General features: G+C 38.6%; 2 protein-coding genes and 1 long non-coding RNA gene across 6 annotated transcripts; 2 read left to right on the plus strand and 1 right to left on the minus strand.

The window, feature by feature from the left end:
• Nucleotides 1-3,403: 3,403 nt before the first annotated feature.
• LOC121778114 lies at nucleotides 3,404-9,299 on the plus strand. Of its 4 annotated transcripts, XM_042175409.1 has the most exons (10): nucleotides 3,404-4,760; nucleotides 4,959-5,093; nucleotides 5,185-5,329; nucleotides 5,649-5,948; nucleotides 6,723-6,984; nucleotides 8,017-8,183; nucleotides 8,315-8,425; nucleotides 8,817-8,890; nucleotides 8,991-9,097; nucleotides 9,171-9,299. In XM_042175409.1, the coding sequence occupies exons 1-9, from the start codon at nucleotides 3,553-3,555 to the stop codon at nucleotides 9,073-9,075; spliced, it is 2,487 nt and encodes an 828-aa protein (XP_042031343.1). In that variant the 5' UTR covers nucleotides 3,404-3,552; the 3' UTR covers nucleotides 9,076-9,097; nucleotides 9,171-9,299. The 4 variants fall into 4 exon arrangements, with proteins under 4 accessions (XP_042031343.1, XP_042031344.1, XP_042031342.1 ...); XM_042175410.1 differs by having other exon boundaries at nucleotides 8,991-9,299; XM_042175408.1 differs by having other exon boundaries at nucleotides 8,817-8,868; nucleotides 8,991-9,299.
• On the plus strand, nucleotides 9,177-12,623 carry LOC121778115. Its single transcript, XM_042175412.1, has 3 exons — nucleotides 9,177-9,299; nucleotides 9,961-10,050; nucleotides 11,788-12,623. Exons 1-3 carry the CDS (start codon nucleotides 9,267-9,269, stop codon nucleotides 12,310-12,312), a joined length of 648 nt encoding a protein of 215 aa, XP_042031346.1. The 5' UTR covers nucleotides 9,177-9,266; the 3' UTR covers nucleotides 12,313-12,623.
• A 796-nt stretch (nucleotides 12,624-13,419) lies between these two features.
• Nucleotides 13,420-16,672, minus strand: LOC121778319. The gene is made up of 2 exons (XR_006045655.1): nucleotides 14,158-16,672; nucleotides 13,420-13,673 (listed from the first exon to the last, which is right to left on the minus strand). It is a non-coding gene; the product is annotated as an uncharacterized LOC121778319 (long non-coding RNA).
• Between the last annotated feature and the right edge of the window lie 202 nt (nucleotides 16,673-16,874).

Consider the following 16,874-nt stretch of genomic DNA (forward strand, 5'->3'; position numbering starts at 1 on the left):
TATCCAAATCCTTCGTTCTGACAATGGGGGGGAATTTGTAAACTCGAATATGCAAACCTTCTGTAAAGATAACGGAATCCTTCATCAAACCACGTGTCCTCACACACCAGAACTAAATGGTGTAGCCGAAAGAAAAAACCGTATCCTCCTCGAAATGACTAGAGCGATGCTTTTTGAATCCCAAACACCAAAACACTTTTTGCCTGAAGCTCTAGCTACTGCAGCCTACTTAGTAAACCGTTTGCCCACCTGAACCTTGAAATTCAGAACCTCGCTTGAAGTTCTCTCAACTCAAGCCAAAATTCCACAAGGCTTGACCCTCCGACCTAGAGTCTTCGGGAGCTCAGTCTTTGTCCATATCCCGAAACATGAATGAACCAAACTCTCGCCCTGTGCTGTGAAATGTGTCTTTGTGGGGTATGGGGTAAATCAAAAGGGGTACCGTTGCTATGACCCTAAAACCAAACGAATTCACGTCACAATGAATTGTAATTTCTTGGAGTCAGAGTATTTCTTCCACCATCTTAGTGGTCAGGGGGAGAGTGAGAGTGATATGAGAGAAGGGGAGTCCAGAAATAGTGACCCACTAAGTTGGTTGCCATTGCCAAGCTATCTCACTGCGGATCCACCCGAGAAGGTCGTCGGAACCACCAAGCAGGTCTCATCAGGACAACCTAGCCAACTCAGTGCCTCGGATCAAGATCCTCCTCTGATATCCAATGTAAGTACTCTCCCTGACTCCGATACTGTAGATTCTGATTTGTCACCTGGAACCGGTAGTAATGAGGCAGGGGGAGATGAGAGAGAAGGGGTTACCGAAGACCTCGCCGTGGTTCAAGAGGCCGTAGTTGATAAGGATACCGGGCGATACATATTGCCCAACCGATCGAATAGGGGAGTTCCGCCTAAAAGGTATTCCCCGGAACGAATTGGCAAAAACACACGCTATGCGATAGCAAACAGTGCCGTTAGCCGATTGTCTGAGATGGCGCGAGCATTTGAGGCAGCACTGTGTGAGGAGGAAGATATACCGTACTCAGTGGAGAAAGCAATGAAGCACAAGCATTGGAGGGCAGCAATGCAGAAAGAAATGGATGCCCTGGCTCGAAATCAGACGTGGGACAAGAGCAAGCTGCCAGAGGGAGTATGGCCAATTGGATGCAGATGGGTGTTTACCATCAAGAGAAGACCTGACGGTTCCATTGAAAGGTATAAAGCACGGCTGGTAGCAAAGGGGTATACTCAGACATATGGCGTGGACTATGCAGAAACCTTTTCTCCAGTCACAAAAATGAACACGATAAGAGTTCTCTTGTCGATCGCGGCTAATCAGGATTGGCCGCTTTACCAGTTCGATGTCACGAACGCCTTCCTACACGGAGAATTGAAGAAAATGGTATATATGGAGGCACCGCCGGGTTTTACACAGGGGTTTGAAAAGGGAGAAGTCTGCCACTTAAAGAAGACATTGTATGGGTTGAAACAGTCACCGAGAGTATGGTTTGGGAGGTTCGCTGATGCTATGGTTTCATATGGCTTCCACCAGAGTCACTCAGACCATACGTTGTTCATCAAAAGACAAGACGGGAAGGTAACATGTTTGATCATTTATGTAGACGATATGATTATTACTGGTGATGATGCAGAAGAAATTAGGAAGTTGAGGGATAATTTGTTTAAGGAATTCGAGATGAAAGACCTGGGAGAACTCAAATATTTCTTAGGAATTGAAGTGTTGAGGTCCAAAGGAGGAATATTCTTGAGGCAGAAGAAGTACATTCTCGACATCCTTGCGGAAACTGGACTACTGGAGTGCAAGCCTCCTGACACACCGATTGCGGTAAATCATGGACTGAAGATCGTGGAAGGTGCCGAGCTAGCAGATCGTGGTAGGTATCAACGTTTAGTTGGGAAACTCATTTATCTCTCCCACACTAGACCAGATATCGCCTACGCAGTTGGAATTGTAAGTCAGTTCATGCATTTGCCCCAAGTTGATCATACGGAAGCTGCGCTGAGAATTGTGAAGTACTTGAAAGGAACGGTTGGTCATGGAGTGCTATTTAAAAGGGCAGGACATCTAGAGATAAATGGGTATACGGATGCAGACTGGGTCGGCAACCCAACAGATAGACGGTCCACCTCCGGCTACTTTACCTTTGTTGGAGGGAACTTGGTAACGTGGAAGAGCAAGAAACAGAAGGTGGTAGCTTTATCCAGTGCAGAGGCAGAGTTTAGAGGAATCAAGAGTGGGTTGACGGAACTACTCTGGCTGAGAAGGTTGATGATAGAAATTGGCTTTCAACCCCAGAAAAGCCAATTGTATTGCGACAATAAGGCAGCAATAAGCATTGCTGAAAATCCAGTGCAACATGACAGAACCAAACATGTGGAAGTCGACAGACACTTCATTAAGGAAAAAATCGAGAAAGGAATCGTGGAATTTCCATTTGTGAAGTCAGAAGATCAGTTGGCAGACATTCTCACCAAGGCCGTCAGTTCTAGAAACTTTGAAGAGGCGTTGAGCAAGCTAAGTATTGGTGACCCCACTACTAAGCTTGAGGGGGAGTGTTAGAATGGAAAGATCTCACTAAATCAATTAAGATGATTTAGGGGAATCAATTTAGATGATTAGTAGCATAATTGTCGTATAATAGAAACATTCCTTGTATACATGTGTATTAGCCTCTATAAGAGGAGATTTGTACATTGAATTAAACACAACAGAAAAGTAATTCTCCCTATGTTCTTAATCTTTGTACCGATTAACATGTTCAACCTTATTTTAATAATATTTTCCAATTAATCAAAGAACCAAAATACGGAGTATGTCTTTTGTGTGTACAATTCTTTACGAAGAAACTGATATCTCTGTCATTTTAATATCTCCATTAAAACTTATACATGTCGTCTTTTAATAATTTAGATTTCCAACTTATTATTCAATTAACACTATTTCACAATCATTCATATGTATGTTATGTTATATTTTCAAATACAATCATAATTAAGCGAGACTCATATTTCACTTTTACTTTAAATGATATATATACATTTCACTAATTCATTCTTTTCACATTTAATTTAAAACTAATAAGTGAGACTCATATTCCACTAACTTTTTATCACCTATTTTTCTTAACATTTTTTAAAACATGACAACATGCGTCGAAAGAAAATGAGACTCCTATTCACATACGGAGGGAGTATTAGCCAACAAAAGTTGGACTATGCTAAATTTTGAAAAAAATAAATAAATTATTTTTGAAAATTTGATTAAATGATGTCAAAGAAAGAGAAACGTTGGGCCCTTTCTTAGCTCGGCCCAATATGAAGCGAAAAATAAAGGGAACTGTGAAACCGCGAAGTTCTTAAACTTACACAGCACGATTTGGAGGGAAAATATTCAATCTTATTCATATGAACTTCTTCGCATTCATTATTTGATTTGATCATTATTTCAACAAATTCTTTGTATTCTTTGCTATCCATATACTGCTCCGATTACAATTACTGCGATTTCCCCTCTTTTGTCATCAAGGAGTCGAGATTATGAGCAGTACTTTCAATTCTTCTTTTTCCTTCCAAATCAGAAAACGCCACCAATTTGATTTACAGCCGCTTGAAAAGCTCCGGCTAAACACTGTTAGAATTGCAATCTTGCATATCAAAACCCTCACTCTGCCGTTAATTTCGAGTTCCACCGCTCGATACTGCGAATCCCTCTTTCTGGAACCATTCAAACCCTACACCATTGGCCGGAAATCGAAGCTCTGTGATTTTGTTTTTGCTGACGCTAGAGTCAGCAAGAGGCACTGCCAATTGTACTTTGATTCTTTGGAGAAGAAGATTTATTTGTCAGACGGATTTGTTAAAGGTTATAGTGGAAGCGGAATTGGAAGCTACGCTTCTTTTTCTAGTTGCTGTGCTAATATTTCCACAAATGGGGTTTTCGTGAACGGGTCTAGGATTAGTGGAGTCGTTGAGTTGAGGGTTGGTGATGTGGTTGTGCTTGTATGCAGGGACAACGAAGCTTGTGGGCTGAGTCCCAGCATTGGATTTTTGGTGGAGAAAGCTGTATTTGCAGAGGAAGTTGATTACAAAAGTTCTGCTGTGAGATGTTGCAGAGGGGCAGATAATACGAGTGTGCTTCTAAGTCTGTGTAGGGATATACTGTGCAGTGATGACCCTGTATATTACATACGGCAGTTTATGGATGTTAACTGGAAAAATGGGATCCATCTTTCTTTAGGAAATGGATTTAAGGGGTCTCTTCGATCATCCTCAGGTGATAGTGTGGAATCTTGTTCAACTAGTAGGCTTCAAATAGGATGTCGTAAACGGAAAAGGGTGTACTCTAGGGATGTTGATGCTGTTGAGAATTGTCAGATTATCACAGTGATCTCTGAGGAAAATGTGGAGCTTGGGTGTTCTAACTTTGTTAGTGCAGCTAATACTGACACTGCATTGAAGAAATGTAATGACATTGTTGATGAACATGATGCCTCTGTCAGTAGTAATTTTACTGGTATGTCTTTGGAAAAACAGGATTCTCGGCAATCTAAAGGACTATCAGATGCTGAGGATCATGGCGGTTGCATTCTGCCACCAGGAAAGAAGTTCTATCTGAACCGTCTGCAATTTAAAGGTGGAGATATTGAGGAGAATAATGCTGATACTGTTTCGCTGCCAGAACTCTTTCATCCCATCAATAGCCTCGAGCGTGTATTTATAGCAACATTTACTAGTGATATATCATGGTAAGATAGCAACGTCTGCTCGTTGATTTTGATACTTACTTCGATTTGGCAAAATCTCAAGTTCTTTTGTTAGAGAAACACTTCTCATTTTGTTTTGCTGGTTTTAGTTTACTTATAATGATCTCTGTGTTTACTTGTTTAGTTGTTGTGCTATGCTCTATGTTATGACCGTTACATTTAATGGCATTTTGTGTGTAGGTTTCTTACTTATTGTAAGATTCCTCTCCATCTACCAGTGACAATTGCTTGTCACAGCGCTGAAAGGTGTTGGAGTGTAGATCCTGATAAAAGAACATCAGTTCCATTCACCGAATACCCAAACTTAACTGTGGTGTAAGTTCCTTGTTAGAATATCCTATTTATAGAATGATGAAATTGCTAAAATGAAATTAAGTTGTATGACGGAGTCTATTCTTAACAATAGGTATCCTCCATTTCCTGAAGTTATAGCTTTTAATAATGATCGTAAGAAATCAGGCATTGCTTGCCATCACCCAAAGTTAATTGTGCTGCAAAGAGAAGACAAGTTACGTGTTGTCATCACATCAGCAAATCTAGTGGCGAAGCAGGTTTACTTTTTGTAATTTTGTTCTTTATGCACTATATCATATGACTCTGGAAGGTTACTTAATTTTATTTTTCATACTGGAGTAGTAAAATATTAAGGATTCACAGTTTCACATATCTGTTGTAGGCACAACTTTTCAATATCAACATCTATACATAAGTAGTTGTTTCAAGGCTGTGTTACCTTAACAAATATCAGAATAATCACCACTTCTCCTTAGAATTAAGCATGAGTACTGGGAAGGCTCTTTTATATATATACTTATTAATCATCTCAAGACTCAAACAAGGAAATTGTTGATTTTTTTTCCATTTCTGCAGTGGCATGATGTAACCAATACAGTCTGGTGGCAGGACTTCCCACGACTAATTACTCCCAATTGTTTCTCTCTTTTCACCCGTTTATGTGAGGAGGAAACCAATATTGGTTCAAAATGTGATTTTGCTGCTCAGTTGGCTGGATTTATGGCATCTCTACTGGCCGATGTGCCTAGCCAGGCCTCTTGGATATTGGAGTTGATCCAATATGACTTTAGTGGAGCTGCTGGATACTTGGTTGCTTCTGTGCCAGGAATTCATTCGCAAATAAGTCCTGTGTATGAGTCCAGAAATCTCTTAGTGGTCAGTAGCTGCTATGCCTGATATGTGCAATATTTAGTATTTAATGAAGATACCTCTGATGGATATCAATCTCAATTTTCTTATTATATTATGCTCTGAAATCTTACCTTATGTCTCTGCTGTGTCACTTGAGCTTTTTTTATATTTTCTTAAAGTGCTAGGTCATTGGCGTTTTAGAGTTTAAGGTCTCATGGAGGTTTTCGTTAGAGTGAAGGAGAACAACAACCTATAGACAAAAACACGGTGAATATTAAAACCAAAATTGAAGAAACAATAAGTCTCCAGTCCCAAGCGCTTGAGCGCAGTTCTGATCAAGAATAAGTTTCCTACATGATTCTCTTGTATGAAGAAGAAACCCTTTTATTGAGTAGGCTGAGTAAAGCCCACTAAAGGAGCCTATGACCTAACTTAATTTGTAACAAATAAATGATAAAAAAAATAAGACAATAATTCAACAATCAGAACCAGCGTGGTTATGCTGGCTCTCCGCCTCTCCCCCTTCTTCCTTCTTGAATAAACCTTTTGTGTAATAGTATCTTTATTAGTTTAATGGTGATAAGATATTGCATCCCCATTTTAGTCGCTTGTGCTAGGATATGATATGGATATTTTAGTTTGGACAAGCTCTTCATGCGATTACATAAGTTTTTTCTTATGCTTAAAACTGTAGTAGGCCAAGAGCGATATACAATTCCTACATTTACAGTCTGCATTTCCTGCTGCATTTATAACTGATTTTGTGTGATTTAATATGAAATACCTTTTTTATTGCAGGGTGACAAACATGAGTTATGGTCTTATAGTGCGAAATTTCTATCTTCAGTTGAAACATCTGTAGTAGGTTTGAGCCATATTTATCGTGCATCTGCGGACTCTAATGGGAGGCATTTGAAGAAGTTGGCATTATTTCTTGGAAAATATCGTGGGAATGTGGATGGAATGTCAGAAGTTGTTTTGAGGAGAATGACAAACATACCGGCTGATGGAAATGCTGTGAGTGTTCTTATACCAAACCCAGAAGACTTATCTGTGGGAGGTAATCTTCATTACTTGATAGTTAATTTGGTAGTATTTTCACTTTCACACTGTTAAGACACGGAAAATATTTGTGCTCATTGAGGATCTTTTCAGTCTTATGGTTTGAACCAATTGAGTGCCCATTACATTGAACAAAATCTTCTACGTTGTAATATGTCCTTGAACTCCCAACACAATAGTCATTGCCCATTGGTTGAAAGTCTGGTGATTTTCTAGCTAACTCCTAACTTTTTGATAGAAAACATAGAAAGATGGTCAAAACTTATTACTGTTCCTTAACTTTGTTGTGTAGGTCAGATATTACTGCAAATTGAGATATTATAAGTCAAAGAATTAATTTATCCACAAAAAGAAAAAGGTTGAGGAATCATGAAGTGTAGACGGCAGAGCTGCAGTATAAGACTATAAGATTTTTAGTTCAAGGTTGTTTATTGCCCTCATGTTAAAATGAAACAGTATGAAATGTGTGAAATCCTGACGTTGATCGTGTGCTGCCTTTTCTTTCCACATACCAGTGTTACATTTATCCTTATGTGTTCTTTGGCAGAGTGTAATTATATTTGTTGGGAGAAAAAATTTCAAACTTTTGTTCTTTGAATGAAAACCTTTAGAATATAGTGAAAATCACTCATACAGTGTATTAAATCATGAAGATGTCTATCAGATTGCGGGTAGTTCAGAAGCTGCATAACTTGTATATTTTCTTCTATGTTTTTCTCATCAACAGATGTTATTATTATGTCATTGTATATACAATTTTTAGTTTTTGGTGTGGCATTAGAACTATAGAACAGCCATATGTGGAATGCCATCAATGCATCAACTGCCTAGTAACATAATGTCCATAAATAGATATGTTGCATTTTAGTTTTTTCTTATTTATGCTAAAAGACTGAAAGTTGCATGGGGTTCCATGCTTATTATCTGGGGGAGAAAACAGTTTTACATTCTAGAAGTTACCTAACAGTTAAAGTCAGTAACAAACCTAAACTTTTATTATGTTGGGCTAACTTTTTTCTCCTTGCTCTAGATTTTGTTCAACTTGGGTTTCTGCCGAGGAATGTTGCAAAATGGGTGGCTCCACTTTCAGACACTGGCCATTTTGCATTCTCTGCATTTATCCATCCAAAGGAAGTCCTTGAAACTGCTCAAGAACAAAGCAGCAAGGAAGTAAAACTGATTCTTTATGTGTATGCGGTGCGATTACAACCCCAGTTTTCATTTTTCATCATTATTTCTTTAACGTATAGTGAGTTATTTCATGAAGCATATCAAATTTATCAAAAGAGAACTTTGTTATATATGAACCAATGGGGTTGTATGTCCAGGGACCTTCTTTTTCTGCCATTTCTGGAGTTACTCAACTTGAATATGCTTCTGCAATATGTTCCCTTGTTGCATCAAGTCAGAGATATGCGGGGCTGTGGCGCCTCAAGGAGGTACGTGTTTTTATGAATCATTCTTGCATAGTCTGTTACTTTTGAGTTCATTTCTTATCTCATTATTCTTGCTGCTGTTTCACGTCAACGTTGAACATGTCTGTAAATGAACTTGTTGTAGATTATTTTGGACTTTGGCAGAATAAGCAAACTTTTAGCATATTAATATGATCTGCCTTGGATTTGTAAAGAAAAGATTGTCATTATAAGTCATTCTACTTAAGAAATTTTTATTTACAGAAGTCTTGGTGGCAGTTACAATAAAAATAGACACAGTTTGCTCTTTATAAGAGTATATCATATACATGATCACTTAGAGCTGGAAGTCGAGATAATGGTTAGCAAAGTATATTGGCCATCAAATGTTTTCTTCACGTCTGTTTGTTTCCAGGTTTTGGGCCTGCACAAGTGGCCTGAACATTTGCAATCCGAGTTCATTTTTGGTGAGTCAGTGGATGACCTTAGGTAATTTATGCTTTTTTTTAAATGAGAATTATACATATTTGTTTTTAACTTATCCTTCTTCTTTGTTCCTTTTTGGGCCACTTTTACTCTATGTTCCAAGGTTCATCTTCAGTTGGAAGCGTAAATGCACAATTTCTAGCTTCATTTGCAGCAGCAGCAGGAAAAACATCAGTACCATTTTCTGACTCCGAAGAATCTGATCCAGATGTAAAACCATAATATTGATAAAAATGCGCTTTACTAGTTTGCTTGCTTATTGAAAGGTTTGCACTTATGTCAGTGGGGATGTTGGACTTCGAGTCAAGAGCTCAAAAGTCCTTCCATCCGTATCATCTTCCCCAGCATTGAGAGAGTAAAGACCAACAGAAGTGGAATCATGGCATCCAGGCGCCTCTTATGCTTCTCAGAGGTAGTGAAACATGAAGTAACTCACTCTTCGTCATTGAATTGCCCCTTATCAGCTCCCTTTCATTATTAACATGCTATACTGAAGACATACACATATATATAAAAATATCTAAAGTTAATTTGCCCTCATAAATTTATATGGGTAATGTTGTCTTTGATATGCACAGGTTGGGAGTCCACCTAACCCCCAACACTTTTTAAATTTACGTTCACTATAAAATGATCAGTTATCCAGTTTGGTTCAGCTGTCTTTATTAGTTCAGAGAATGAAATCTGAACCCAGAAGTTTTTAAATCCATCTCAATGCACTCTTTCTTCTCATCTTACAGCATGTGAATAGCTACCTTTTTAGATGTGAAATATGTGATTCTGGTTGTTCTGTTGTGAAACTAATTTGGCCATATATTTTGGTTGACAATTTATAAATTATTACTGTCCCCCGAAATTAGTCCACTTCCATTTTTAATATGTTTTTTTCTTTCTAATGAGGTGTGCCCATTCTCCACTAACAATACTCCATTCACCTTTTCTTTCTATATCTCTCCCACTTCACCAATTTCGCATTAAAACCCATGATGTTTCCAAATTCTCTATTTTTATAATTTTATGGGATGGAGGGAGTAGATCTGAACAAGCTAGCTTAACATACCCATCTTGAACAGAAAACATGGCACAGACTGGAAAATGTTGACATCCTCCATGATGCAGTTCCTCATCCGAGTGATAGAGTTGGGTATCCTATGCATGTGAAGGTATGGATTTCTTTTACTGTCAAAAGTAATTTTAGGGTACCAGTTTATGGGTATGGAAATGTTATTTTCAATTTCTACAAAGCTGGTGATATGACTGTTGTTAATTGTCCGTATATGAACTATACTGCTGCATTGTCCGGTCTGCCAAACATACATCAATGAAAATTAATACTCCCTCCGTCCCACTTTAGGAGTCCCGGTTTACCATTTTTGGGTGTCCCACTTTAGGAGTCCCGGTTGGAATATTCCATAAATGGTATTAGGCCCCACATTCCACTAACCTTTTTCCACTCACATTTTCTTATAAAACTAATATAAAAATGTAGGACCCACATTCCACTATATTTTTTCACCAACTTTCCTTTACATATCTTAAAACCCGTGCCGAACTCAACTGGGACTTCTAAAGTGGGACGGAGGGAGTGCTACAACATTTTACGGAACCAAACATTTAAGAGAAGTTGCCCTTTATAGTTGATTTGGTCTATTCCGAACTTTCAAAACGAAAAACAAAAAAAATCTGGTTACGAACATACCAGATTTCTGATCATTACATTTTCAGTCAAACAAATGGGGTTACAGAGTTTGACACTACATATGAGAGGTCAACCCAGATAATTTATTGTCTTTTCAATGTAATGCTATTGAGATTCCTGGAACATTTATCTTTCCATGTGACACCTTTGATTCCAATTGTACTTATGGCACCATTTGAATGATAGACCTGCTCGTACCCAAGGACTTTTGGCTTTTGTAATAAACAAGCTGATTTAAGTTCCTTATCCTTACTCATTAATCGTGACCTTCTTCTTTTTTTCTTTATCCTATGGGAAACCCATATTTTCATCTCCTGCTAAGTTCCTCTTTTAGAAGTTTTGCTGCTTCAGTACTGGGAATGCCTTTATTTCCTTCATCTTAGCTGTCCCTGATAAATGAACAATCTCAAGTGTTCCTCTAAATGAAGTTCTTAGAGTAATCAAAGCCAAGCTGATAGAAATGAGAATAAATTTTAAACCGGTGCTTCATTGTTTTTATAAATGATAGACCCTTCCTGCTTACATATTGATGGCATGTTGCCAGTTTGTTTGCTTTTTAAATTAATGGACTTTTGTGTTCAATTATTTATTTTGGGTCAAGGCCTATTTGTGTAATGGGCTTTTCTTATGGTTGGGGTTTCCTTTAGTATTTAAAAGATTCCAACGTACGTGTGGGAATTCATTCAGGAAAGTGTTGAATTGTTGATAACAACATTTTGTTGTGGCCTCGTTTGAGTTCAGTTTAATACTATTGCATTCGTTGTTCATCGTCCACCTCTACTATCTCGGATAAAGATCTTGGTTATGGCAAGTTGATGAGATAAATGTATGTAATATAAATCAGTGGAAATATAGTTGCATGAGGCTTCCGTTTTTGCCGTCTTTATGGGGTGGGGAGCTGCAACTTCTAAATGAGCATCTACATTACTATTTGCATTCTAGACTTCTCGACTGTTTTGTGAAATGATTTAAAACAAAAAACTGTAGTTAGATGTTGTTCCATCTGCTGACTTATGCACAATCTCTCTCAAGTTCACCAGTCTCTTGTTTGAATGCTTTGTTTCATATCAGTGTTACAATAGAAACTCTATTTCGAATAATATTTTCATTTATACGTGATCTCTGGGCTCCATTTTGGGAACCTCACCTGTTAAAGGACTTGAATTTTTATATTTTTGAAGATAAATAAAGTTTTGAGCAGGTGGGACGCAGGCGGTTCCTATCTAAGAAGGATGGATCTTCCTTCGGGTGGGTCTACTCTGGATCGCACAACTTCAGTGCTGCTGCCTGGGGACGTCCACTCTCAGAGGGACGATCGAATGGGAACATGAGGAATAATTCTGCACTGGGCTCGAGACTTCATATTTCCAATTACGAACTTGGTATCATTTTCATTGTTCCCCCACCAGATGGAGCGAAAGAGAATACTGAAAACTTGGACGATGTTGGTTTGCCATTCGTCGTGCCCCCACCGAAATACAGACCAACAGACAAACCTGCTACTGCACAGGCAATAAGGGAAGCACTGGCAAAGCTCTCAGAGCGAGAAAAGGAAATGAATGAAGCTGCATCCATGGCTACTGATGGTGACTGGGTGGAAGAGGGAGTTACAGAACGCGAGGAAGAGGAGGAAGAAGAAGTTGCGGAAGCTATTCAATATGTCAGTCATGAAAAGGAAGACGAAAAGGCCTACGCTGATCAACTCTGGAGCCAAGTGGATTCTTGAGAAAGTAAGTTGCAAATACTCAGGTGGATTCTTTACTGTTGTGGAGCTTTTGAGTGTAGATTGAAGGCTTTATCATTGGATGGAGCATGTTGTATAGTGCTGTATACAAGAGGCCAGCAGGGTGAAGTTTGAATACGTATTTATATACACTCCTTGTGCATCTCTGCTGGATTGGAAGTGAAGTGATTGTAATCAGGATTTAGGGTATAGGGTTGTATTTATAATCAACTAAATCTAAATCTCTTTGATGTAATCAATTTATATTTGATGATAAATTTTCAACCTCATTTATAATCAATTTATATACGGATTTCGTCCAAATTAGTGATTTGAGATGTTTATCTATACAAATATTCGGATCTTATTCTCTCCTTGGCCCTTTATTTGTTTTTTTTCTATGCTAGTAACTAGGGGTGTCGAAATGGGTACCCGTGGGTACCCAAACCCGATTTCGCGGGTACTCGTACCCAAAAACTTCAATATTATACTACCCAATCCCGACCTGTATAGTTAAACGGGTATCCCATACCCGCATCGGGTATCCCAAACCCACAGGCATAATTTGAATTGTGTATTATATTATTCAATGATATATGCTTTTAGTTTTCGCTTATCATCAATGCTAGTCATCTAATACAATAATTTTATGTACATGTTTGAAATTCTAGAATGAATTTTGGGATTGTTGCTAGTTGCTACACTATGATTTTAGATTTGTATTTTTTTTACTTTGTTGTATTTGCATAATTTCCAACTATTAACTATGCATAAATATGGTGATTTCTCATCTCTTAAATATAATATGACTACGTATGAAATATAATGCAAATCTAAATTTCAAATAAGCAAATATAATTGAAACATCAAGCATGTCTAAAATTAAATCACCATTCAAAAGTTCAATATAAAACCAAAAATAATTCACTTTCATTAAAAGTCTAAATATAAATAACTTCAACTAAAAGTCTAAATATTTTAAATCTCTAATATAAAGAGTAAAGATGTCACGACTGCATTTTGCTAAGGATAGCGAAAGCAGGTAAACCGTGACTAATGAGAAGGATTAAAGAAGCGGGGAAAGAAAAGGGCTAGAACTTGAGAAATTTGTACAAAGGTCAAGTCGATTGATATCATAAAATAGAAGTCAAGTATTCAATTACATGATCTTGGAAATAGGATAAACATCTCATCAATAAATCAGAGTTTGATGGTGAGATTCTACAATTCTCACTTCACAAAAGCATAACGGAATAAGTCCTTACTAAACGACTTCGTGTATGAACACACGAATCGTTGGAAGATCAACTTGATTATTTAATAACATCGACTCTGATCATCACTCCATCCTCGTGACGTTTAACCTGCACATTTATAAATACATGCAGGGCTGAGTATAGGAGTACTCAGTGGACACATGCCGAAAAATAAAACATACATTATATAGTTGTCAAGCCATCACAGTAACACACGGGAGGTTTTTCTTAAAAGGCACGAGCTTACTAAATTCTTTTGCGAGCTAAGAGTTTGACTGCAGACTAAGTTCTTTCATCATTCCTAATTCATCATTCCATATCTAAACATTAAGTGCCGGGGAGGTGGTCACCTCCCACGGTCACCCATCATTCCATTCCATTCAAGTGTCGGGGAGGTGGTCACCTCTCACGGTCACCCATCATTCCATTCTATTCCATTCCATTCCGTTCATCAAAGCAAACATTATGGCATGACAACAACTTGAAAAAAAATCATAGCTCTCTATTTTGAGGGAAAAAATGATATTTCATAATTTCACAAGTATTTGATTTATATCCACACTAATGTGCTGGATATTAAAAGAAAGCCCACCTGATATGCTTATTCCTCAATTCAATTACTCGCTTTGGCCTCACTTTCCCTTGAGCAATTTATCCTTTGAAAATAAATAACGTAGCACGCTAATTAGTACTTGAACTATTTTTCTTGAGAAAGAATGCATGCATCCTATTGGATAGCACCTATATCTTAGTCTTGGCTTATAGGATTTTCTTAATCCTACATCGGCTTCACTACTCTGCAGAATTTATTTATTCACTTTACTAAGTTCGGAGTAATTCTATTTTCTCGAAAACAAAACTCGGGCACTTATTTAATAAAATATGGATTCTTGGAAAAATCCCTTCTAATTCCTTTCTTTGAATTTTCTTAAGGCCGCTCATGGCGTCCCGGGGCGACGCCGGTCGGCCATTCACGTCTCTCGCTTCCACACTTTTCCATTTTCGAAACTTAGTAACTTAGTTGGGAATTAATTTAATTGAGCTCCAAGCTCCATTCCTTAAATTAATTCCCTTCCAACATGATTTATTTCCAAGCCCAACAATTCAATCTCGGCCCTGCATAACAATAATTAAAATCGGTCCATTTACTAATTAGAGCCCAAACCACTTAATTTGTATAGTATTTCTACACACAATTTTGGCCCACTTTTGATTAAGTCCTTGGCCCAATCTAATTTATCCACTAAGGGACCACATATACTCCCATCCGTCGGACTCTCTTTCTCCCTCAACATCTTTATTTTCTTTTCCTCTTCTTCTCACTTTCAAATCCAATCTACTTTTCCCCAAATCACATTCTTCACAATTCCTCAAAATCCTTCTTTCTCCACCATCGGTTTTCCCTCTCTAATACTTCCTCATTCAACAAAATTTTGGAAGAAAACCCCAAGTGAAGGGGGAGGTCAGTGGCGCCGCTCCTCGCGCTACTCCGGCGAAATCGACAATGCTCTGCGTCGCCATAGCACTACTCCAGCGGTTACTCCCTCCTCCACCCCTTCTCCTTCGTATTACTTTTCCAATTTTCCCCAAATTAGAAATGTAAAGCAGCTTCTTCGCCTACCTTTCCTCGGCGAAATCGCCACTTCCGACGGTCTCACGCCGGTCGCCGGCTCTGCCGGCGTCTTCCCCCACGGCGATTCGGGTCTCCTTTCTCTCACTTCCTTACCGCTACGATCGAGAATAGAGAAGCAGCGGCGTCCGCGCTCCACTCTATCGCCGCACGCCTGCAGCTGCTCTGCGGAACCCGTTCGGGGTTCCGCTGATACTCGCCGCTGTCAGCTCTATTCGGTGTGATTCGGGGCGCCCCACGATTAAGCTAAGTCTTTTATAAACTTCTCTTATCTCCTTCATTTAATTTTCCCGCAGTAGTGTAACTACCCTTTGTCTGGGGACTTTGGTGTTTGAGAAGTATATGTGAAATCTTTTCTTGGCTTATTGGTGATGTTCAAGCTTTGATCTTGCGAGGATTTGCTTACTGTGTCAACTTATCGGGGTTTCGGCAGAAACTCTATATTGTGGTTCTTGGCAGAATGATTGTTGAGACTATGCTTAGGTGATGCTTGCTCATGTTGTTGTGGAGGAATCGTATTGCTATCTTAAGTTCTTGCGCTATCTATTTGCTCTATATGATGCATAGATGGTGTGGGGTGAGGTTTACCTTGTTCGAAAAATCCTCCTTAGTCGTGGCTGTTGGTTTGCTGTCAATACTTGCTTGTTCCCTCCTCTTGCTCCTCTTCCTCCCCTCTGCTGCTCTCTTAAGATATGTAAAGTTTGGGAATCGAAAAGTGGGGAGGATGGAGTGGAGAGGGGGCTGTTTATATAGCTCTCATTCTTGGCATCTTGTGCCTGAAATGTTGGGGAGAAACTCTCCTATTTTTGGCTGCTAGGTTGGCTTTCTTTCAAGTTTGTTAGTAGGCTTCCATGCCTACTTTGGTGAAATTCTTGGCATCCTAAAGGGCTGATCTCATGGGTTTCTGCATGTTTTCCTCATTTGGTGCTCTCAATTGAGCTCATAATCTGGCCTCAAGTTGTCTCTTTCCTTCTCTTGTAAGATTTGGGGGATATCTGATCCTTCCCTTGGTAGATTGCAGCAAGACTTGCTATTTGGATGAAATTGTACTCCTTTGGATTCTTTTGGTTGATAACTTTTCTAACCTCTTTTGGTGTTTCACTTTTGCAGGTGCAGGCTGCCTTCTTGGAGCTTTGTGGGTCACGAAAATCGAGGAAGAAGAGAAGAGAAGAGAAGAGGGAAGAGTAGAAGGGACTTGCACCAAGCCTAATCTATCTTGCTACTATTTGTAGCTATTATCCCAGCCTTGGAACTTGAAATCTAAGCCTAATCTATTTTGCTACTATTTGGCTATTATCCAAGCCTTGGAGCTTGAAATCTTTAGAGTAGCAAGCTGTGAATTCCAAATTCTTGTAAAGAAAGGGGTCCCACAACTTGTAAGCATTGTATGCATTTGTGTCTCAAATCTTGAATTTCTATTTCTTCAAGGTGTAACCATATTTCTCTAATAAAAGTATTTCCTCTACTTTTATCCTTGACATAATAATTTTCTTGCACTTTATATTTCCAACATGAAAGTACTTAGTTTATTCCAAAGTTGCGATTACAACAAGAATTCGACGATTATATGCCTTTTAAACGAAAATTAATTATTCTAATAGATCTGATTTATCTCGAAAGAAATGAACGAAATTCCGGGGCGTCACAAAAGACACTAAACTAATAAAAGAGATGAGTGG

This window comes from Salvia splendens, chromosome 19 (assembly GCF_004379255.2).
Source record: "Salvia splendens isolate huo1 chromosome 19, SspV2, whole genome shotgun sequence".
Taxonomy (NCBI): domain Eukaryota; kingdom Viridiplantae; phylum Streptophyta; class Magnoliopsida; order Lamiales; family Lamiaceae; genus Salvia; species Salvia splendens.

Coding starts and splice junctions, on each gene's coding strand:
- LOC121778115 (XM_042175412.1), top strand. CDS start 9,267: ATGGCATCCAGGCGCCTCTTATGCTTCTCAGAG. Junction 9,300..9,960: donor GCCTCTTATGCTTCTCAGAG/GTAGTGAAACAT, acceptor CATCTTGAACAG/AAAACATGGCACAGACTGGA. Junction 10,051..11,787: donor GGTATCCTATGCATGTGAAG/GTATGGATTTCT, acceptor AGTTTTGAGCAG/GTGGGACGCAGGCGGTTCCT.
- LOC121778114 (XM_042175408.1), top strand. CDS start 3,553: ATGAGCAGTACTTTCAATTCTTCTTTTTCCTTCCAAATCAGAAAACGC. Junction 4,761..4,958: donor TTTACTAGTGATATATCATG/GTAAGATAGCAA, acceptor TTTTGTGTGTAG/GTTTCTTACTTATTGTAAGA. Junction 6,985..8,016: donor AGAAGACTTATCTGTGGGAG/GTAATCTTCATT, acceptor TCCTTGCTCTAG/ATTTTGTTCAACTTGGGTTT.